This window comes from Lotus japonicus, chromosome 4, assembly GCF_012489685.1.
Source record: "Lotus japonicus ecotype B-129 chromosome 4, LjGifu_v1.2".
Taxonomy (NCBI): Eukaryota; Viridiplantae; Streptophyta; class Magnoliopsida; order Fabales; family Fabaceae; genus Lotus; species Lotus japonicus.
This window is the reverse complement of record NC_080044.1, coordinates 21621523-21645578: the sequence shown is the minus strand read 5'-3', so window position 1 is coordinate 21645578 and position 24056 is coordinate 21621523. Positions and strand designations below refer to the sequence as shown.

Genomic DNA, 24056 nt, shown 5'->3' with positions numbered 1-24056 from the left:
TGAGTCCTCATCAGAGTTTGTATAGCTTCAGATCTTCTGAAGCTTTTCCACTGTTCATACTGAACATGGTGAATGCGAAAGCGTTGCTTGGGTTACCCTTTATACACAGTGCTTCTGATTTGTGTGAAATTGAGTCAGGGTCAGAGCCTGTAAATAGCACACTCAGAAGAACACGTTAGAGTACCACAATTGTTCATATCAAAAGGTTAACTTGTAATCATCAAAACATAGAGTTGTACTACTAGATCAAAACTTGATCTTACATTACCTTCTAGGCACTCAAAGGATTTGTGGCCCAGCTTGCCACACTTAAATCATGTTGCTTCTGAATTGGGACATTCAGGAGAACGATGTCCTTCAACACCACACTTGTAGCACCTAACCGGATTAGGAGCTCCTCCCCCACTCGGCTTCTTGTCATTACCAGCTTCTTGTTTACCGTTATCAACAGGATTCCCATACGGTTTCCCTCTGAATTGCCCCTTTTCTTTCTTCTCTTTCAAAGACTTGTAGTGAGCAGCACTTTCCCTGCTATCCTCATCATATATCCTACTCCTGTTAACCAGGTCAGAAAATCGGATAATCTGTTGATATCCCACAACCTTCTTGATCTCAGGTCTCAAACCATTCACAAACTTGTTACACTTAGATCTCTCAGCTTCGGCAGTATTGTAGTGGGGACAAAACTTAATCAATTCCTCAAACTTTGTAGCATACTCCGCCACGGTTCCATTACCCTGCTTGAGTTCAAGAAACTCAATTTCCTTCTTTCCACGCACATCTTCTGGATAGTACTTCTCCAGAAATGCACCCTTGAAAAGATCCCAAGTAATCTCCATCCCATCACCTTCAAACCTCTGAACAGTGTTGTCCCACCAATCTTCAGCTTCTTTCTCAAGCATATAGGTGCCAAACTGCACCTTCTGCGCGTCAGTACAATTCATGACTCGAAAGATCTTCTCAATTGCTTTCAGCCATGCCTGTGCTTTGTCAGGGTCGTATGCTCCTTCAAAGGTTGGCGGATTGTTCCTCTGAAACTTTCCCAAAGCACGGAATTCATCCTGATTATGGTTCCCAAGGTTCGCTTGCTGACCTTGCCCAATGGCGCCAACCAACATTGCCAATGCCTCAGCGATAGCTTCATCATTCCTTCCGGCAACCATTTTCCTGAATCTCCAAACAGCCAACAACTCTTATCAAACAACAGCTCGATAGTGCTACTTACACATATCGAGTATCAGTAAGTATTAGAATATATATTATACTAAAAACTTGGTCACTGACCAACCATTGCTCTGATACCACTAATGTAACACCCCAATTCTAAACGGTATATGTATTGCAAATATCAGAGTGATAAAAATTCTAACACTCATGGGGCATTACATAATCACTTAAAACATTATCATAATGCTCCTGTAACAGATACATAGCACATAAACTTTGAGATGAACTCATAAATAAACTTAAATGCTCTTGTGACAGTTAATTAGACTTTGAACTAGTTCACTTTGACAAATAGTTATGCAGCGAATCCAGTGTCTTTAAAACTTAAAGAAAACATAGTATCATGCCCACAACTTAAAACAGAAACAACTTCTCAAATAACAACTTAATTCAAATTATAACAGAAGGAAAACAAGCGTCCATTTCCCCCCGAGTGCTACGTATCAGAGCAAGGACTCCAACTCGAAATAAAGGCTATAGACTACTCCTCCTAATTACCTGCACGTTACCAACAAGGGTAACATTCAAACAGAAGGGGTGAGATATCGAGTATCATAAATATAAGAATGGCAATAAATATGCTAGATTAATGCCACACCACTTCTTTTTATATTCATATAGCTCAGTTACTAAAACAGTCACAAATAACGTCATCGACTCGGATACAATTCGAACACAACAATGACTATGCATATGTATGTGGTACCAACAGGGCTTCAGCCCTCATCACGAATTGCCAATTATTGGAGGCACAAGGCATAAGCCTTCATCACAAATCGCCAATACAGGCCATCACAGAGTATGCAGATGCTATGCGACTCAAAAGGACGTATACATCTCATAATCATCACTTCAACATGAGGCATTGCGCCTATATCACTACATCACTAACATCGCTTAAAACAACACAATTCAGCACACATGCATTTTTATCAACTATACAATTACCCTGACATCTTAGGCAATTTTGGCACCAAATCAATGAAACAACTCACTTAAGCATGCAATCATGGAAGAAGCTATCACATATGGTAAATAAATTATGGATTTCATGCTAAAGGTGTTCAGCCACATGCATCATCCTCATAGCTAATACATGGAACATAAAGACACTAACTTTCATACAACATGTAAGCTAAATCTAATTATATTTCCAAAACAATCAGAATTTCCGTAATCTGGAAAAACAGCAGGAACACCAGCCACTAAAAGCGGTCTCCTGAATTCGTTACTGAACCAAAAATCATGTATTTTATATGCCTAGAAAGCTAACTTAAAGTCCTACAATTTCTTAGTTGATCACATCTTCATTTGAGCACTCTAACTGGGCGAAAACAGGTCTCGAAGTGTACTGTCCAGCCCAGGAAATTTTGGACAGCAGCACAGCATCATCAAATCCGTGCATAAATCATATAGCAGTTCAGGAATTACGCTCACAGCAGAAACATATTTCAGTAGAGATAACCTACAGGATTCGTTACTTGTTCAAAAATTACAAATGACCTCAATTTGAAAAGCTAACAGAAAACTCTACCTCTTTCTAGTTCATCAAAGAATTTTCTGGGCACATTAACAAGGTGAAAAATCACGTTGAAGTTCACTGGCAGAGATAGCAGATACAGAGCGCAGAAAAACATGGTTTACTAAACTGAACTTACAGACCTCGTCTCTCAACCAAAAATTATGTACCATATCATTCCAGAAAGCTCTTTCAAAGGCCTACACTTTCTCAGTTGAACGCAACATTATTCGAGCACTCTAAACAGGCTCTAAAAGGCTTCGAAAGTCACGGTTCATACCAGGAAAATGACCAGTCCGTTTTATGTTCCAAAATAAGTGATTAAAGTTGTTTCTCATCAAACAAGACACAAAACCTAACAAGCATGCTACCTAACAGTCCTTATGTGCGTGATCATAAAGAAAATCAAAAGGGAACCTCAACCCAAAACTCCTAGCATACTATGGTTCTGCCCTCACCCCGTTCAATCACACAAAAGAAAATCCCAAAATCAATGGATTTCAAATCAGATTTCCAGAACATCATTAACAGAAACAATTCTACATCTCCCAAATCCCTAATATCATTCACCATAATTCCATTAGAAACTCAAAATCCCACTCTTACCTTTGGATTGAGTGCAGCTCCCCGTTCCCGATCGAATTCTCCGAAGCCGATCCGCTCTCCCTCTCTTCCTGCTACTTCACGCACAACCTTCTTCTTTTTTTTTCTCCTTCTTTCACGCGTCCTCTTCTTTCTTATTTTTTTTTTCTTTAGCTGCTTCCCCATCCTTATTAAACCATCTAAACCTAATTCCTCAAGGGCTAAACTAAAAATCCTAAAATCTCTCCTAGTCCTTGTCTCTATTTTTAATCCTAACTTTCACCCCCTAGCTCTCTTCCATTTCATAAAACACACTCAGCATCACAAAAAAAATTATTTTATTTCATTAAAGTATTAATATATCACCTATTAAACCACCATACAATATAATCTTAATTAAAATAAAATACCAACATTATTTTAATTAAAAACGGGGTGTTACAGCCACCATCCCCTTCGGATGATGAGGATCCCTCTGAGGAGGTGCCAGTTGGTGGGGCTTCGACGGAGTCTAGTCCATCTACTGCTGCTGCTGTCGTCGCGGATCTCGTTCCGGGCCCCGAGCCCGAGAGGCCAGTGCAGGAGCGCATTAGGGTGGACAGAGAGGGCAGTGTTGAGTATGTCGACTTAGTCGTCCTGGATGCAGATTCGGATGACGACCGCGCTAGCGTGTAGGATCGAGTGCTAGTGTGGGCTCCTCGGGTAGGGATAGTGTAAGAGTAGTGTCGATGCTCTGACCGTCATGCTTTCAGTTTTGGGACAGGGTAGTTTTCCTACCGGTAGCTTTTTGTGTGGTTTCCTATGGAGATCACAGAGAGCTGGTTGGATTTAGGGGGTCTTCTCTTAGGCCGCTGGGCCAACTTGTTCTCAGTTTTTGTGGTTTAGTGTTGCGGACACAGTATCTTTATCTTGGACTGTACATATTGCCTTCGGGCGTTACTCTTTTTCTGTCACCCGTCACTGGAGATTACTCGTGACGTGGTTGTATCTAGCTAGGCATGTATATATAGTTGTATAGTAGTTTCTTTTATCTTTTGTTGGGAAGTTTATTGCTTTCTGTCTTTAGTTATATTGTCGAAAAAAAATAATTCACGTTTTTCCGCTTAAGTACTTCTTTTGGTTACTAAAGTGACGCCACCGAAATCGGGGTGTTACAGTTGGAGCAGCTATGTTGTTGGGTGTATCTTCGACTTTGCGGCGCGAATCCGTATGTCCAAACCCGACGGGTTGGGCCGATTCGGCAATAATTGTTGACACGCGCGAATCCGTATATTCAATCCGATGGATTGGATCGATTCGGCGGTAGTCATTCAGGCACGCGTGAGTCCGTATGTTCAATCAGAGGGATTGGATCGATTCAGCGATTGCCATTTTACCTCGCGTGAATCCGTATATTCAATCCGAGGGATTGGATCGATTCAGCGATAACCTTTCGACTCGCGCGGATCCGTATGTTCAATCCGTTGGATTGGATCGATTCGGCGATAGTCATTGGACACGCGCAATGTCCGTATGTTCGACTCTTTTGAGTGAACCGACTTGGCGTTGTAATTTGTTGCGTGTGCGAGTCCGTATGTTCAATCTGTTGGGTTGGATCGACTCGACATGCCTAATTGTGGGAGTTGCGTGTGCGAGTCCGTATGTTCAACCCAAGGGGTTGGATCGACTTGACATGCCTAATTGTTGGGCTATCCTGGGGATAAGTCCGGGAAACCGGTAGTTTCCGAGTATGTGATACTCTGTGCTTGTTGAGCAGTTGTGACCATCGGATTGAGATGAGTCGGATGATCCGGAGATCATCATGAGCTACTATGTTGATGTGAAGAAGTGTCTTTTGTCGCAGAATCGACTTTACCTTAGGGTAAGCTTTTAGAGACTTTAATTTACCTAGAACACGTGGCGACGTGTCGAGTGAGAGTCGGAGACGTTGTTTGACTAATCATCCTGCATTCAAGCATACTGATTTAGTTGTCGAGTGTGATTGTTATTTGTTAATCCTATTTGGAACATGTTAATTGTTATTATTGCTGTTAAGTTCATTATGGAAAATGCAACCCTAGGATGTTATCCCTAGCTATAAGCCTAAGTGGCTATTCTCTTATCTATATCTATTGGTGCTATTATTTATGTAATTCTTTGGAGTTGACCCTCGCGTCTTCTGTGTGTGCTTTGGCGGACAAACGCCCTTTGTCAGATGTCTTTGGCGGACTGGTTCACGACGGTTCACCCTTCGGGGGAAACTAGAGTTGGGATGCTGGAACAGGAGCGCATCGCGATAGCGAGCGGAGGACGGATGGTGTACATAGACTAGGTCGTTCTGGATTTCGAATTCGGACGACGATCATGCCAGCATGTAGGATTGAGTGTTAGTGTGAGCTCCTCGAGATGGGATTAGTGTAGGAGTAGAGTCTTAGCTCTGAACATTATTGGTTTCATTCGGGACAGGGTAGTTTCCCACCTATAGCTTTTTGTGTGGTTTCTTTACGGGAATCACAGAGAGTTGGTTGGACTTAGGAGGTCTTGCTTCAGGCCGATGGGCCAGCTTATTCTCAGTTTTGAGGGATAGTGTTGCGGACACTTACCTTTAGATTTGGTTTGTACAGTTTGCCTTCGGGCGCTACACTTTTCTTTCCGTCACTGGAGGTTACTCGTGACGAGGTTGTTACTTACAGCGGGGGGGCTGTTTATATATTGTATATTAGCTCTATTACTTTTCGCTTTTGGGTTTTATTTAATTCAGTCTTGTCTTAGTTATTATCGAAAAAAAAAATATTTCACGTTTTTCCGCATTAAGTTTACTTTTGGTTACTAAAGTGACGCCACCGAAATCGGGGTGTTACATTGTGGTATCAGAGCTTGTCGAGTCTTTCGGGAGTTGTTGGGGAATAGGTCTTCTGTGCTAGGTTGTGTGACTCTGCAAAGAGTGAAAATTGATTGTCTGCAAGCGATTTTTCGCTTAAAAATTGATTGAAGTTATTGCTTAATCATATTGTATAGTTATGGAGATGCTATCTTATGATGAGTACTAACTGTTTGTTTGAGCTTTGACCTTATAGTTATTACGCCTATTAACACCTTATTTGACCGTAGCTCGTATTTTAGCTATAGAAGTTACACGAGGTTTAGAATAACACGCTAAGCTTAGAAAGTAGTCTTCTACCGATGCGTTTAAAAGGAAACTAGAAGCTGAAGAATGAATCTCATAGAGATTTCTTATGGATAGTATACGTATGATGTCGAGGGCGTGTAGTTCCGTAGCGGAATCGCTGAGGATGTGAGGTCAGGGTATTTGTGATTATTGGATGATAGGAACTCATTGACTGTTCCAGTGGGTTTTTCTAAATTTCACCTTCGATGTATTAGGCTTGATCAACTTAATATTGAGGGGGTGATATTCGGAATCAGAGCTGGATATGGACTTTGATAGAAGGATGTGTAAGATGAATTTGAATTGATCGAGGATTAGTCGGATTTGGGAGGAAAGTTCGTGTTAAGTAATTGATTTTCTTTGGGAAGGAGTTGTCGTTGTAAGAGATGAATATTCTTTTAGGAAATGTTGGAGAGCTACAGAGCATCAGAGATCCAAACTTGGAAAAGGTTTAGGTTTTAAGTCTATTAATTCTTGTCATGAGTGTATAGGACTTGAAGTTTGTCATAATTTGATTGGGAGATTAAGAAGTTTATCGACAAGATGGTAATCAAGTTACAAGAAGGAAAGTGTTAGTATTAAGATGAATACTTGAAGTTATCATAGTTGGACAAGCTACTCAGAGTCTAACAGTGAATGGAACTTTGTTATGCATTTCGGTGATGCTTGATAGAGTTAGCAAGTGAATTTTGCTCAGTTGAATAAGAATCCTATGATTAAGATTGACTTGGGGAGTTGGAAATCGTGTGTGAGTAAGGGATGTAGTGGTGATAGCAGTTATGATAGTAGTTAAACCTCAGAAGGTTGGAGGATCAGATGATAAAACGACTAGTTAAGTCCCTTGAGGTATAGTTATGATTTGACCTTCTAGAGGTTAAGTCTTGATCTGTGTGAAGTGTTTGGGATTTCAGTAAGTGTAAACTGGTTTGAGTGAGGAAGGTTTTGAGGACAAAGACAACAATAATGGATTGTTGGATATCAAGAGGATGATTAGCTTATGAGGGGTTGATGAATTTATGATTAAGGAGAATGAGTCTTGTCATGCACAAGGTAGTAAGACTCAAGTTGAGCATTCAATCCGGAACATAGAGATGTACCGAGTTCCTAATCAGTATTTTGGACGAACAAGGGCAGAGGAGCAAGTGGTTAAGGTTGTGCGATTGCACGAATGCCAACAAATATTACTTTCAACGGAGAACCGATTCAAGTGGTCGAACCGGACAACAGAGAGTTAAAGGACGATATGTCTTTTGAGACGCCGTCGGTCAGCATTGGGACTAGAAGAGTGAAACAATCGAAGGGAAAGCAGAGTGCTTTAGTAAGAGTTATTTGGAACAAAGACACAGACGATGCCATATGGGAGTTAGAGGAAAAGATCAAGAACAATAGTCAGAGCTTTTACTGAACCCTATGTTTCAAGGACGAAACTTTCTTTTTGGAGGGTAGTAATGTAAGACCCAAGTTTTTTTTTAAGCTTAGAATAAGTGGAAGAGATTTCCATTTACGATTAGGCTTGATGTATCGTGAAAGGAAACCTGAACAAAGTTTACCAAATGAAATAAATTTATGAAGGAGAAAGTTCAGGAAAAGTCTGAGGTTCGTATTGAAGTCGATAAAAGTTATAGCACGATCGTTACACGCTTAAACCTAGGTCAGAAACCCTAGTATATAGCTAATTTCCACTTTTAGGCACGACGGAAGTTAATTCCAAAAATCTTCAGAGAAATGTTAGAACTTCTCTTTTTCCATATATCACAATCGTTTCGAGGCGAAACTCTAGGATCTACGAACGTCCGATTCCAATCATCGGAAGTTTGCCGAAACCGAATCCCTGGTATTTCAAAACCCTAGAATTTCTCGACGATGAAGACTATTTCTATTCAGAGCTTCAAATGAATATTCTACACGCGTACACCCATTTCTGTTGATGATTTCAATCTTTCTTCAGAAGGAAGTTTTCTATTCCGACATTCGATGCAAAAAGCAACTTATCGGATAAAATAGTTTTATACCGACTATGCATTAGTTGCCAAAAATACAAGGAGACCTCTTTATGGTTTTGGAATTCTTTTGCCAAAACATATCTATTAATTCACGGAGAATGACGCCGGAAAAATCAGATTCGCGAAACTTTCATTTTCCCGCGATTTGCCATCTTCTATATATAGCAAGCAAGTGAGAAGAAATCACAAAACTCCACCATTTTCTACCCACCAAGGCCGCGAGTTTGAGAGGAGAGGAGGAGGAGAAGATTTTCTTCATTTCTTGCTTGATCGTTGATCCGTTAGTTGCTGCTTCAAGGTTTCGAGGTATAGTCGCTAATCCTTACCTCTGATCGCTTTTTCCATAGCTTTTCTGTAGACTTTTCTGAGCTGATAGTTTATGGGTTTTTGCAAAACTATCCTGAATCTTTCATTTCTGATTCTAAACCTCTTCTATATGTGCCCAAGATCACTTCTGCCGGATTAGATTTTCCGTTATGTCGCCGGAATTCCGCCGGAATCAATTTTAGCCTTAAATACCCATTTTTGGAGTTTTTGAGGTAAAGCTTCAACCTTTAGGCTAAAAACTATCGCCTTAGCTTAGTGTTAGTAGGATTAGTTGTCATAAACGTCGTTAGTAACGTCCCTGCAAAATTTGGTTTTTGGGATTTCAGTTTTGAAATTTCTAAGTTAAAAATCATGACCAAAATACCCCTGCGACAGTTTTTGATCCGATAATTTTTCCGAGTTCAGAATACCCTTAGTTACGGCTTATGAAAGCATAGGAACCAAGTTTGATCGAAGAAAAATCGAGTCTCCTAATTACCTAAAGTGGCCGAACCTATTAAAGGGGGAGGAGGAAAATTTCCTTTTCCGAAAACTTGTCTTTCGCGCTAGATTATCGTACCTTAGAGTATAGATTACTTCGAGTAACCTTAGTAAGTATCGATAACTTAGTTTTCGATAGATTCTGATAGTATTTCTGTGGTTTTGCTCTAAAGGTGATTTTGAGGAATTCCCAGAGGAGCAAGCCTTTGATTGTGAACAAGTGTTAGGAGATCGTCCTGGAGAATCTACAGGTGAGGGCTTCTCACTGAATCTCTAGTTAATGCTTAGGGTCGATGTTTCGACATTGTTTACTGTTTATGCACTGGAATTGTGTGTGATTGGAAAATGTTTTCTGAGGCTTCGGCTGACAATGTAGATAATGCATCTACTGAATGTTCTTGATGAGTGAATGACATGCTAAGTGCTAATTGGGTAATTTAGGATGTGTGGTGCATGCCTTATATGCTAGGTGCTATGTGGTTATTGCTTAAGATATTGACATATGACATGTTGATTGATTATGATGAGTTAATTATGCTTTTGCACTATAATCTGAGTTTCTGAACGGTGAGAAAAGCGGGCAGGTCATGCCGATTTTATTTTGAGAGTTTTGAGAAAGCTTGAAAGGACGAATGATATTCGGGCCTTGTTGTGGTGTTGTTATGGATCGAGACATTCTCTGGAGTCATTTGGGGATTAGGAGATCCCGAGAACTTATAGGATTCGCGATAAGACTAAAAGGATAATTATTTTGTAAAGAAAACTCATAAGACATTAAACAACCTCTAAATCTTTAAGTAATGGTAATAATCTCGGAAGGAAGCTTTGGATGCAAATCATAGTTTTGGAAAACGAGAAGTGTCGTCGGATCCCAGCATTGAGAAAGTTGAGGGGCTTCGAGTATGTAGATGTTGTGGTGCTGTTGGAGCAGCGTTTGTTGTTGTGCTGTTGGAGCAGCTATTGTGGTTGTGCTGTTGGAGCAGCTATGTTGTTGGGTGTATCTTCGACTTTGCGGCGCGAATCCGTATGTCCAAACCCGACGGGTTGGGCCGATTCGGCAATAATTGTTGACACGCGCGAATCCGTATATTCAATCCGATGGATTGGATCGATTCGGCGGTAGTCATTCAGGCACGCGTGAGTCCGTATGTTCAATCAGAGGGATTGGATCGATTCAGCGATTGCCATTTTACCTCGCGTGAATCCGTATGTTCAATCCGAGGGATTGGATCGATTCAGCGATAACCTTTCGACTCGCGCGGATCCGTATGTTCAATCCGTTGGATTGGATCGATTCGGCGATAGTCATTGGACACGCGCAATGTCCGTATGTTCGACTCTTTTGAGTGAACCGACTTGGCGTTGTCATTTGTTGCGTGTGCGAGTCCGTATGTTCAATCTGTTGGGTTGGATCGACTCGACATGCCTAATTGTGGGAGTTGCGTGTGCGAGTCCGTATGTTCAACCCAAGGGGTTGGATCGACTTGACATGCCTAATTGTTGGGCTATCCTGGGGATAAGTCCGGGAAACCGGTAGTTTCCGAGTATGTGATACTCTGTGCTTGTTGAGCAGTTGTGACCATCGGATTGAGATGAGTCGGATGATCCGGAGATCATCATGAGCTACTATGTTGATGTGAAGAAGTGTCTTTTGTCGCAGAATCGACTTTACCTTAGGGTAAGCTTTTAGAGACTTTAATTTACCTAGAACACGTGGCGACGTGTCGAGTGAGAGTCGGAGACGTTGTTTGACTAATCATCCTGTATTCATGCATACTGATTTAGTTGTCGAGTGTGATTGTTATTTGTTAATCCTATTTGGAACATGTTAATTGTTATTATTGCTGTTAAGTTCATTATGGAAAATGCAACCCTAGGATGTTATCCCTAGCAATAAGCCTAAGTGGCTATTCTCTTATCTATATTTATTGGTGCTATTATTTATGTAATTCTTTGGAGTTGACCCTCGCGTCTTCTGTGTGTGCTTTGGCGGACAAACGCCCTTTGTCAGATGTCTTTGGCGGACTGGTTCACGACGGTTCACCCTTCGGGGGAAACTAGAGTTGGGATGCTGGAACAGGAGCGCATCGCGATAGCGAGCGGAGGACGGATGGTGTACATAGACTAGGTCGTTCTGGATTTCGAATTCGGACGACGATCATGCCAGCATGTAGGATTGAGTGTTAGTGTGAGCTCCTCGAGATGGGATTAGTGTAGGAGTAGAGTTTAGCTCTGAACATTATTGGTTTCATTCGGGACAGGGTAGTTTCCCACCTATAGCTTTTTGTGTGGTTTCTTTACGGGAATCACAGAGAGTTGGTTGGACTTAGGAGGTCTTGCTTCAGGCCGATGGGCCAGCTTATTCTCAGTTTTGAGGGATAGTGTTGCGGACACTTACCTTTAGATTTGGTTTGTACAGTTTTCCTTCGGGCGCTACACTTTTCTTTCCGTCACTGGAGGTTACTCGTGACGAGGTTGTTACTTACAGCGGGGGGGCTGTTTATATATTGTATATTAGCTCTATTACTTTTCGCTTTTGGGTTTTATTTAATTCAGTCTTGTCTTAGTTATTATCGGAAAAAAAAATATTTCACGTTTTTCCGCATTAAGTTTACTTTTGGTTACTAAAGTGACGCCACCGAAATCGGGGTGTTACAATCCCATCCATCGGATTGAACATACGGATCCGCGCGAGTCGAAAGGTTATCGCTGAATCGATCCAATCCCTCGGATTGAACATACGGATTCACGCGAGTTAAAATGGCAATCGCTGAATCGATCCAATCCCTCTGATTGAACATACGGACTCACGCGTGCCTGAGTGACTACCGCCGAATCGATCCAATCCATCGGATTGAATATACGGATTCGCGCGTGTCGAAAAGTTGTCGCTGAATCGATCCAATCCCTCGGATTGAACATACGGATTCACGCGAGGTAAAATGGCAATCGCTGAATCGATCCAATCCCTCTGATTGAACATACGGACTCACGCGTGCCTGAGTGACTACCGCCGAATCGATCCAATCCATCGGATTGAATATACGGATTCGCGCGTGTCGAAAATTATTGCCGAATCGGCCCAACCCGTCGGGTTTGGACATACGGATTCGCGCCGCAAAGTCGAAGATACACCCAACAACATAGCTGCTCCAGCAGCACCACCACAATAGCTGCTCCAACAGCACAACAACAAACGCTGCTCCAACAGCACCACAAGATACTCCAGAGAATGTCTCGATCCATACAACACCACAACAAGGCCCGAATCTCATTCGTCCTTTCAAGCTTTCTCAAAACTCTCAAAATAAAATCGGCATGACCTGCCCGCTTTTCTCACCGTTCAGAAACTCAGATTCCAGTACAGAGCATATTCAATTCATCACAATCAACAACATGTCATATATAGATAAATCGCATCATAAACACTTAGCACCTAGCATATAAGGCATGCACCACACATCCTAAATTACCCAATTAGCACTTAGCATGTCATTCACTCATCAAAAACATTCAGTAGATGCATTATCTACATTGTCAGCCGAAGCCTCAGAAAACATTTTCCAATCACACACAATTCCAGTGCATAAACAGTAAACAATGTCGAAACATCGACCCTAAGCATTAACTAGAGATTCAGTGAGAAGCCCTCACCCGTAGATTCTCCAGGACGATCTCCTAACACTTGTTCACAATCAAAGGCTTGCTCCTCTGGGAATTCCTCAAAATCACCTTTAGAGCAAAACCACAGAAATACTATCAGAATCTATCGAAAACTAAGTTATCGATACTTACTAAGGTTACTCGAAGTAATCTATACTCTAAGGTACGATAATCTAGCGCGAAAGACAAGTTTTCGGAAAAGGAAATTTTCCTCCTCCCCCTTTAATAGGTTCGGCCACTTTAGGTAATTAGGAGACTCGATTTTTCTTCGATCAAACTTGGTTCCTATGCTTTCATAAGCCGTAACTAAGGGTATTCTGAACTCGGAAAAATTATCGGATCAAAAACTGTCGCAGGGGTATTTTGGTCATGATTTTTAACTTAGGATTTTCAAAACTGAAATCCCAAAAATAAAATTTTGCAGGGACGTCACCAACGACGTTTATGACAACTAATCCTACTAACACTAAGCTAAGGCGATAGTTTTTAGCCTAAAGGTTGAAGCTTTACCTCAAAAACTCCAAAAATGGGTATTTAAGGCTAAAATTGATTCCGGCGGAATTCCGGCGACATAACGGAAAATCTAATCCGGCAGAAGTGATCTTGGGCACATATAGAAGAGGTTTAGAATCAGAAATGAAAGATTCAGGATAGTTTTGCAAAAACCCATAAACTATCCGCTCAGAAAACTCTACAGAAAAGCTATGGAAAAAGCGATCAGAGGTAAGGATTAGCGACTATACCTCGAAACCTTGAAGTAGCAACTGATTGATCGACGATCAAGCAAGAAATGAACAAAAACTCTTCTTCCTTCTTCCTCTTAGCAAATTCGCAGGTTTTGGAGAGAAATGGTGGAAATTTGTGATATTTTCTCATTTCTTGGCTATATATAGAGGTTGGCAAAACGTGGTAAAATGAAAGTTTCGCGAATCTGATTTTTCCGGCTTCATTCTCCATGAATTCTAAGATAGGTTTTGGCGAAAGAATTCCAAAACTAAAATGAGGTCTCCTTATATTTTAGGTGACTAATGCAAAGTCGGTGTAAAACTATTTTACCCGATAAGTTACTTTTTGCATCGAATGTCGGAATGGAAAACTTCCTTCTGAAGAAAGATTGAAATCATCAAGAGAAATGGGTGTACGCGTGTAGAATCTTCATTTGAAGCTCTGAATAGAAAAAGTCTTCATTGACGGTTGATTCTAGGGTTTTGAAAAAACAGGGATTCGGTTTCGGCAAACTTCCGATGATTGGAATCGGACGTTCGTAGATCCTAGAGTTTCACCTCGAAATGATTGTGATATATGGAAAAAGAGAAGTTCTAATATTTCTCTAAAGATTTTTGGACTAAATTCCTACAGTGTTCCAAAGCTGGAAGTTTGTTGGAAATTATATTCCTATAGTGTTCCAAAGCTGGAACATAGTTTTGTTTCCTAAGGTTCTTGTCCTAGGTTTTAAATGCGAATATTAGTCGTGCTATAACTTAAATCGACTTCGATACAATCCTTTGACTTTTCCTGAACTTTCTCCTTCATAAATATATTTCATTTAATAAACTTTCGTTCAGGTTTCCCTTCACATTACATCAACCCTAATCGTGAATAAGAAGTTTATTCACTTAGCATAAACTTAAAAACTCGGGCCTTACATAGATTGTGCTAACAAGGCGGTAGTATTCCCAGATCCCGGTGTTACGGATTACTTAAACTCGTACAACTTGGGGAAGGGTTCACCGGCGTATGTGAACTCTATCGTTGCCGAAGCGAAACATGATGGTGATGTGTGCAATATCTTGGTGGTACAGGAGTATGTCGATGTGTTTCCCGAAGATGTACCCGGTTTGCCACCAGTCAGAGAGACGGAGTTCTCTATTGACATTGTGCCCGGTACTGGACCAATATCGATGGCACCTTATCGTATGGCCCCAGCGGAGTTGGTAGAGTTGGCAAAGCAGTTGGATGATCTCTCCTCAAAGGGATTCATTCGACCTAGCGTATCGCCATGGGGTGCACCTGTGCTATTCGTAAAGAAGAAGGATGGGAAGTCCAGATTGTGTGTGGATTACCGGCAGCTGAATAAGGTGACAGTGAAGAACCGTTATCCGATGCCTCGGATAGACGACTTGATGGATCAACTTAGAGGAGCGGTGATCTTCTCGAAGGTAGACCTTAAGTCGGGATACCATCAGATCCGAGTCAAGGAATCGGACATCCAGAAGACCGCATTCAGGACCCGATACGGGCATTATGAATATCTTGTGATGCCGTTTGGGGTTACTAATGCACCCGCAGTGTTTATGGACTACATGAACAGAGTGTTCAGGCCATTCTTGGACAAGTTCGTGGTCGTGTTCATTGATGATATTTTGATTTACTCGAAGAGTAAGGAAGAACACGAAGAGCATTTGCGTCAAGTGCTAGGAGTATTGCGGGAGAAGGAGCTATATGCTAACGGCTCGAAGTGTGAATTCTGGATGGAAGAGGTGAAGTTCCTAGGTCATGTCATATCAAGTCAGGGTGTGGCTGTTGACCCTAGCAAGATCGAGACGATTCTGTCATGGGAGCAACCAAAGACAGCAAGCGACATCAGAAGTTTTGTCGGGCTTGCAGGCTACTATAGGCGATTCGTCAAAGATTACGCAAAGTTGACTTCTCCGTTGACCCAGTTGACAAAGAAGAATCAACCGTTTGCGTGGACGGAGAAGTGTGAGGCTAGTTTCCAGGAGTTGAAGAAGCGGCTGACCACCGCACCCATACTAGCTTTACCTAAGGAAGGAGAACCTTATGACGTGTATTGTGATGCGTCGCACAATGGTTTGGGGTGTGTAATGATGCAAGATAAGAAAGCAATTGCTTATGCTTCAAGGCAATTGAAGACTCATGAGAAGAACTACCCTACACATGACTTGGAGTTGGCTGCCATAGTTTATGCTCTCAAGATTTGGAGACACTATCTCTATGGCAGTACGTTCACGATCTATAGCGATCATAAGAGTTTAAAGTACTTATTTGATCAGAAGGATCTGAACATGAGGCAGCGGAGGTGGATGGAATTCCTTCAGGACTATGAGTTCACTCTACAGTACCACCCGGGGAAAAGCAATGTCGTAGCCGACGCTCTCAGCCGGAAGGCTATACATGTGTCCTCAATGATGGTCAAGGAGTTAGAACTGTTGGAGGCTTTCCGAGATCTGAGCTTGGACGTTAAGCTCGCACCAGGAAGGCTGAGTTTCGGAATGGTGACGGTGTCAAGTGGACTTTTGGAAGAGATCAAGTCTAGACAAGAGACTGATGAAGGGATAGCTGAGTGGCGAGACCGTGTGACTCAGGGAAAGGCACCAGAGTTCTCTATAGGGAATGACAATATTCTGCGATGCAAGGGACGGATATGTGTGCCTGACGATGCAGAGATGAGAAGATTGATCCTGGATGAAGGACACAAGAGTAGACTGAGTATCCATCCCGGAATGAACAAGATGTATCAGGACTTGAAACTTCACTTCTGGTGGCCTGGGATGAAGAAGCAAGTTGCTGAGTATGTTTCTACTTGCCTGACATGTCAGAAGGCGAAGGTAGAGCATTAGAAGCCCGCAGGGAAGCTGCAACCACTAGATGTCCCAGAGTGGAAGTGGGACAGTATTTCTATGGACTTCGTGACGGCGTTACCTTTAACTCGAAGGAAGTTCGATGCAATTTGGGTTGTTGTTGATCGTTTGACAAAGACCGCTCATTTTATCCCGATCAACCTGAAGTACAAGGTGGAGAAATTGGCGGAGATTTATGTGGCTGAGGTTGTGCGTCTACATGGTGTACCGACCAGCATCGTGTCAGACAGAGATCCGAGGTTTACCTCTCACTTTTGGGGAGCCTTGCAGCAGGCCCTCGGAACTAAGTTGAGGTTGAGCTCTGCCTATCATCCCCAAACCGATGGGCAGACAGAGAGGACAATCCAGTCGCTGGAAGATTTGCTACGGGCCTGTGTGTTGGATCACAAGGGCAGTTGGGATGAGATGCTGCCATTGATCGAATTCACTTACAACAATAGTTTCCATGCGAGCATCGGCATGGCACCTTACGAAGCTTTGTACGGTCGGAGGTGTCGTACGCCCTTATGCTGGCATCAAGATGGAGAAAATTTGGTGATTGGCCCGGATTTGGTGCAACAGACCACCGAGGAAGTCAGGAGAATTCAAGAAAAGATGAGAACCGCGCAGAGTCGCCAAAAGAGTTACGCCGACAACCGACGAAAGGAGTTGGAATTTCAGGCCGGAGACCATGTCTTCTTGCGGGTTACCCCGATGACAGGTGTCGGAAGGGCAATCAAGTCCAAGAAGCTTACTCCGAAGTTTATTGGGCCGTACCAGATCACGGAGCGAGTTGGACCGGTGGCGTACAGGATCGCCCTACCACCGTTTCTATCCAACATCCATGACGTTCTTCATGTGTCGCAGTTGCGAAAGTACATGGCAGATGATTCGCATGTGATTACGCCAGACGACATACAGCTGAGAGGTGATCTGACAATGGAGGTGCCGCCCATCAAGATCGTCGACCGAAGTGTAAGGCGCTTAAGAAACAAGGAGGTGCCTTTAGTGAAGGTCGTGTGGAACCAAGAGACTGGTGACGCGACCTGGGAGTTAGAGGATAAGATGCGGGAATCACACCCCGATTTATTTGTAAACCCTTAAGTTTCGAGGGCGAAACTATTTTAAGGGGGGTGGTATTGTAAGGCCCTAAGTTCAACTTGGAACAAATTTTATGGAAGTTTGAATAAAATTGAAGTTTTTGGCTATGTTTGATAACTGGCAGATTAGAACTGTCAACTTGTGTGAATTTTAAGAGGGTCTTAACGACTTCATTTGGGAAAACTTCCTTCATGAGAGTTGTAGCCCTTCAAGTCTAGAAAATTCTCCAAGTGGTTTCGCGTCGATCCGATATCTGTAGCTCCAGATATCCCCGTTCCGGCTGTACAGTGCCAGCAGAATTATTGCATTGTTTTTCTTCTAAGTCCGTATTTAATTATGAATTTACCTTTGAGGGCTTAGGTTTTAGTAAGTTTCAGGTCTGATTAGGTAATTAGACTGGTGGGTTAAGGTTGGACTTGGGTCGGGCTTGTGGAAAAACAAAACCCTAGCCCAAGTGATGGAGGGTGGGGCGCGAGCTGCTTAGGGTTTGGAGGGGGGGGAAAAGAATTCTTTTCTCATTCTGTTCTGAAAACAGAAGTTGGATACCTCTTACGTGAAAAACTCAGGAGAGAAAAGAGTGAGAGAGCCTTCCTTTGCACCCTTGAACCGCCGCCGCTCCTAGCCTTGCCACCACCGTCGGACCGTGCGCGAGAGAGAGAGCTGTTTGGGAGAGAGGGAGACTTGGACAGCAAGGAGAGCTATTTCAACCTTCATTATTCTCCTCTTTTTCCAGACCAAAACCCAAGGTAAGGGCTGGTCTTAGGATCTTTTGGGTAGGATAAGGTCATAACATGAGCTTTCTTGAAAAATTGTGATTCTTGCTATGCGATTTCATGAGGTTAGGGCTGAGTGTTTTTGTTTCTGCGTTTTATGCAGTGAAATTCATGCTTCCAAAGCCTTGTTTGACATGTTTCTACTGTCCAATGTTTCTATGACACGATCACATGCTTACTTGCTAATTTTGGTTCATGGAATGTGTGTTCCTAACATGATCAATGTGAAAACTTGAGTTCTGGAATTTCTGGGAGAATATGATGGTGTTTGGGGACTATATTATGCTTGTGAATATGAAAAGGAAGAAAGGAAAAAATTTGCAAAACCCTAAGGTCTAAAACTTGGCTTGGCCGAACCCAATTTAGGGGTATTGGACCACTTTTTCTTCCGTTTTCATGTTCATATCGTACGAGTTCTCGTTGGGACAATTTATGGTAAAGTATGATGCATGAAATTGTGGATTTAAATCCTTGTTGAGGTCTTGATGCCATGAAAATTTGTATGCATGCTTGCAAAATTTGCTAAGTGAAGTACTTGCCATAACTTGATGTTTGTGTGATGATGAAAGCTGAAATCTTGTATGACTAATGTGTTGTTTGGGCTGTACTTGGACACATGTGATCAAAGGGAAGGAAAAGAAATGTTTTTGAAAACCCTAAGGGCTTCCTTTAGGTTCGGCCGAACCCTACTTTTGGGGGTTCGGTAAATTCTTTTCTACCGTTTGATGCACAAGTCTTAAGATACATCACTTGATGATCTTTCTACGATTCAAGGTGCATGAGTTGTGATTATTGGTAACAAGGGTTGAAGGTATGAAAAACGGTAGAAAGGGGGGGTTTGAATAACGTTTTCAGTATAAAACTTCCACCTTAAAGATTTTGACAAATCTTTCGAGAACTTAAGTGCTAAAGATAAGAGATAGAAAAGCACACAAGGATTTTATCCTGGTTCACTTGATAAATCACTCAAGCTACTCCAGTCCACCCGTTAAGGTGATTTCTTCCTTCTTAGAATGAAGGTAATCCACTAATCAGGTAAGAGTTACAACTGCACTTGAAACCTACAAGTGACTAACAATTACACTGACTTAGCTCACACTAAGATTCACTCTCTTAGTCTTCTCTAGGATCCGATCAACCTTGATCTCCTAAAGGAACTAAACAAACTGTTTATCAAGGAATTGTTTACAAGAGATTTGCTTCTAAAAAGCTAATAGTAAACTCAATGAATTTCAGATGAAAGAAAACTTAGAAGATTTTGAATGTGTCTTGCGTATGTGAATGCTTCTAGCCGTTTCTTTCAGTCTTCAGCCTCTTTATATACTCCAAGGATTAGGGTTGAGTGATGCATGGGAAATGCTACCGTTGGAGGGCAGTTCTGGAAAATCCAGCTTCTGTTGTGGCTGAGAACGTTAGGTAGGTCGTCAGGAAGGTACAGTTGCTTTTGTACTTGGATAGCGACGCGACCTTTAAACCTAGGAGACTTCTGATCAGGGGAATGCTTCATATTGGAACTTGTGAAGCCGGTTGATCAGAGTCAGAGGGAAAGCACAGATCCTCTGACCATTGTATCTTCTGATTCTGAACTCAGAGGGAAGAACATGGCCTTCAGAGTTTCTTGCTTCTGGACATCAGAACTTCCACTATTCAGCTTCTGCAACTTCAGAGTCTTCTACACCATCAGAACATCTGAACCTTCAGTGTTTCTTGGTTATCAGAACTTCTGGATCTTCAGAGCTTCTAGTGACTGAGTCCTCATCAGAGTTTGTATAACTTCAGAACTTCTGAAGCTTTTCCACTGTTCATACTGAACATGGTGAATGCGAAAGCGTTGCTTGGGTCACTCTTTATACACAGTGCTTCTGATTTGTGTGAGATTGAGTTGAGGTCAGAGCCTGTAAATAGCACACTCAGAAAAACACGTTAGAGTACCACAATTGTTCATATCAAAAGGTTAACTTGTAATCATCAAAACATAGAGTTGTACTACTAGATCAAAACTTGATCTTACAATCTCCCCCTTTTTGATGATGACAAAACTAAGATATTTGATGAACAATTCTTAAACATTAAACTGAATTCACTCAGAGTTTAGAGATATAGAATAAGACTTATCCTGATGTGAATAGTTTATCTTGCTCATTCTGAATTCAAGTCACTGCTTGATTCTGAGCTTAGCTCCCCCTGAATCTAATACTTGATGAAAACGTTAGTAAAGTCTAGATTCTGAGCTAAATGATATAAGAGTTCAGAGTGAAAAACTTATGACATAGATGAAAATCGAGTAATCAGAGCGCATAAGTAATCAGAGTCACGGACAAGGTATCAGAGTCTTGGGTATCAGAGTCAACTTAGAATCACTTCAGAAGAAGTGAAATGTATTCCTTGTATTTGCCCAGTGACACATCTATGGTCATGAAGGTGGAACTCTTAAATTCTCCAAAAGAAAAATAAATCACACTAACACATCTTACACATCAAAAACTGGGTTTACTCCCCCTTTTTGTCATAAGCAAAAAGCTTGGGGTGTGAAAAACTTAGCTTGAAGTACAAGGTACTCCCCCTTAGAGAAGGTCTAAGTTTAAAGAAAAAGAAAATGATGCAAGAATCAGAGTTAGGCGAAATAAATAGAAGAGTTAATGCAAGAGAAGAACGTTTACCACCGGTCAAGTGAGTAAAGAGAAGGGTCAGTTACCAAGAACTTAACCTCGAGAAACCGTAGGAGCATTAACTTTCAGAGAGAAAGTGAAGCCTATAAAAAGCGTTGGAGAGAAAGGTAAGCTTCACACCTCGAACAATTTTCAGTAAAGAAAATGGCATCATACATCGTAGCACTAGAAGAGCTGAGGAAGAAGGCCTTTGAGGAGGACTTGTTCCTGAACATCAGGCATCCAGAGGATACAACGACCATCGCGGAGCTGACACGGACACTGCTGGAAGAGGACCTGCGTCCAGAGTTGGAGAGAGACCTGAAGGAATTTCTTGCCTTCGTGGAGGAGGTGCAAGAACTCAGCCGGCTTGAACTCAAGCTGCTGGAAGAAAAAGAAAGTTTGGAAGAGAAGCTCAAGACTGCAGAAGAGATTCTGGAGAGGGATGAGCTAAAGGACAGGCTCAGCAACATCCAGCATGTACTGGAGCGTCTGGAGAAGGATAGGTCAGAGCAGCGCCAGGAGTGCAGAAGAATGAGGAGAGATCCTCCATTCTAGACTTTAGGGAAAGAATGTATGATGTAAACATAAAAATATGATGAATAAAAAGATTTTTGCAAACATATGTGACACAAATATATATAGAGATGCATATATAATCACAAACGAACAACGAGAATAAATAAGTAAAAAGAAACAGAGTTTAACAAGAATAAAACAAAGTTAAAGAAAAAGAAGGAAAAAGAAGAGATCCTAAAACTAAGGTTTGTCAGTACGTCGCAGAAGTTCCATCATCATGTGCTTCATCTCAATGAGCATGGATTCATGAATGTCAAGACGCTGTTCCATGATGTCGAGTCTGGATGAGCTTGACTGAGTAGAACTGGAAGGAACATTCTGAGCAGCTTGAGGATCTGGAATGGAAGCAGAAGCATCAGGAGTAAACACTACTGGTGCAAGTGCTTGGCATCTAAGAGCTTCAGCCTCAGCTTCAAGTCGCTCTGCCTCTAGTCTGGCTTGTTCAGCTTGAGCTGCTGCTAGACGTGCAGCTTCTTCTGCCTGAGCTTTCTTTCTCTTGGCTTCTTCAATAGCTTCAAGAAGCTTATTCCTCTGTTCTTGTTCATGAAGAGCCACCCTTCGAGCAAACCTTTGCTTGGCAGCCTCAATCCTCTGACTGCCCTCTGCATGCAGGAGCTGCATCATAATTGGAACTTGAGCCACTAGCCAAGTGCCCAGATTGTTCCACTCATCAGCCACACATTCAGCATTCTCACTGAGGTCAGTCTGACCGTGCACATTGCGTAGCCTCAAGGAGGCTTCATGATAGAAAATATTGATGCACTCAGAGAGAGATGTGGGTTGGAGGTGAGTATAGGGAATTATGGAGAGGTTGGTTTCAGGAGAGGCTGGGTGATTGCTACTATGAGCTTCAGAGGCACCTTGTGGAGAACCAATGTTAATCATTTGAGCATTGGGTTCAGAGGTTCCAAGGTGAGGGTCTGAAGTTTCAACCAGAGGATGGGGTGATCTAACCGAGGATTGGTTAGACACTGAATGTTCGGGTTCAGGTTCTGGTTGAATAGGCTCTTGTTGGTCAGGGACAGGGTGAGCTTGTTGAGCCAAAGGGTCTGCCTCTTGTAAGGGATTGGCCAAGATAGGTTCATCTGGGTCAACTAGACGTTCAGGTCTAGGGCCAGGATATCTCCTAGGGCTTGGACAAGTGAGGTAATACTCTTCTAAGGTAGCACCTTTTCTTTTCTAACCTCCATGAATTTTCTAATGGATTCAGAGTTATTGGAGGGAGAAGAATCAGCAACATTGGTTGGGAAGGATACAGGTGTATAGGCCGTGGAAGAGTCTGTATCCGTGGTTCTGGCAGCAGGACGTGCTGATGCTCTGGGAACAGAGTGATCAGACGTTCTGGGTTGTGGTTTTGTTTGGTTGGGCTCTGGTTGTTCATGGATGATGGGTTCAGAAGATAATGGGTCGTACGGGATGGTAATGAGAGAGGTTGGATCTTCTGACCTAGGGGGTTGGTTCTGAAGCAAATTCCAGAGAGGTGCTTCAGTAGGGGAAGGTTGAAAGAATGAAGATCTTGGGGAATGTGGTGGAGTGGTGGTTTGTGCAGCTGGTTGGGATTCAGGAATAGGAGTGAGGGGATTTGAGGAATGTTTGAGCATGGCAGATATAGGGAGTGCATCAAATAAATTCAAATCATCATCAGAAGCAAGTGCAGGCTTACTTGAATGTGCTGATGATCTAGTCACTCTGGCAGGAGGTTCAGTCCTTCTGACCACTTCAGCAGCTGGTTCCACCCGAGTAGGCTTCACCACGATTCTGACCTGCTTCTTCTTCTTCTTCTTCTTCGGAGGACCATCCTCATTGTCACTATCATCACCATCATCAGGCTTTCTCTTTATCTTTTTGACCAGAGGGACATCGGATTCCTCAGAAGATTCGTCCATTATCATCTTCCTCTGAGCTTTCTTCTTGGGAGGAGAAGGAAACTCTGGAGCTGGCGGCAGTCTGCTGACGAAATCATCAAGATCAATTTCGAATCCTTGAGCCCTTAGGTCCACAGAGGGTAGTCATTCAGAGGCATCCTTCTGCTTCTGATCTCAGAAGATGTGTCTTCATGAGCAGGAGCAATCTTCTTCTGGACCAAACCCATCTTCTTCAGAGAATTTGCAGTGAAGACATCACTGACAATGGTGCTCAAATCCTCTACACATCCAGCATTGACCAGATCTTGCACCAGGTTGCTTTCAATGAGAAAGTCTGAGAGTAGTCTCCCAAAGGGGATATATTTGATTGCTGACTTGATGGAGGCAGTGGTGCGAGACTTCCGGATGCATTCTTTCAAGTAGGAGAACAGGAAGTAGGGAAGGCAGATCTTCTTCTGGTCTTGGATGAAGAATAACATCACCTTCTGGTTGAAGTTGATGTAGTCTGGAGAACTGCCCTTCGGTCTCTGGTTTATGCAATGGAGCAGGATTTTGTGCCA

The 24056-nt window shown here is 42.4% G+C and overlaps 1 protein-coding gene across 1 annotated transcript; it reads right to left on the bottom strand.

Annotated features, from left to right (window-relative positions):
• Positions 1–314: 314 nt before the first annotated feature.
• Positions 315–1163, bottom strand: LOC130712483 (uncharacterized). Its single transcript, XM_057562313.1, has one exon. The coding sequence runs from the start codon at positions 1161–1163 to the stop codon at positions 315–317; it is 849 nt and encodes a 282-aa protein (XP_057418296.1).
• Positions 1164–24056: the final 22893 nt, after the last annotated feature.

Excerpts from the sequence above, each read along its gene's own strand:
- LOC130712483 (XM_057562313.1), bottom strand. The coding sequence starts at position 1,163 with ATGGTTGCCGGAAGGAATGATGAAGCTATCGCTGAGGCATTGGCAATG.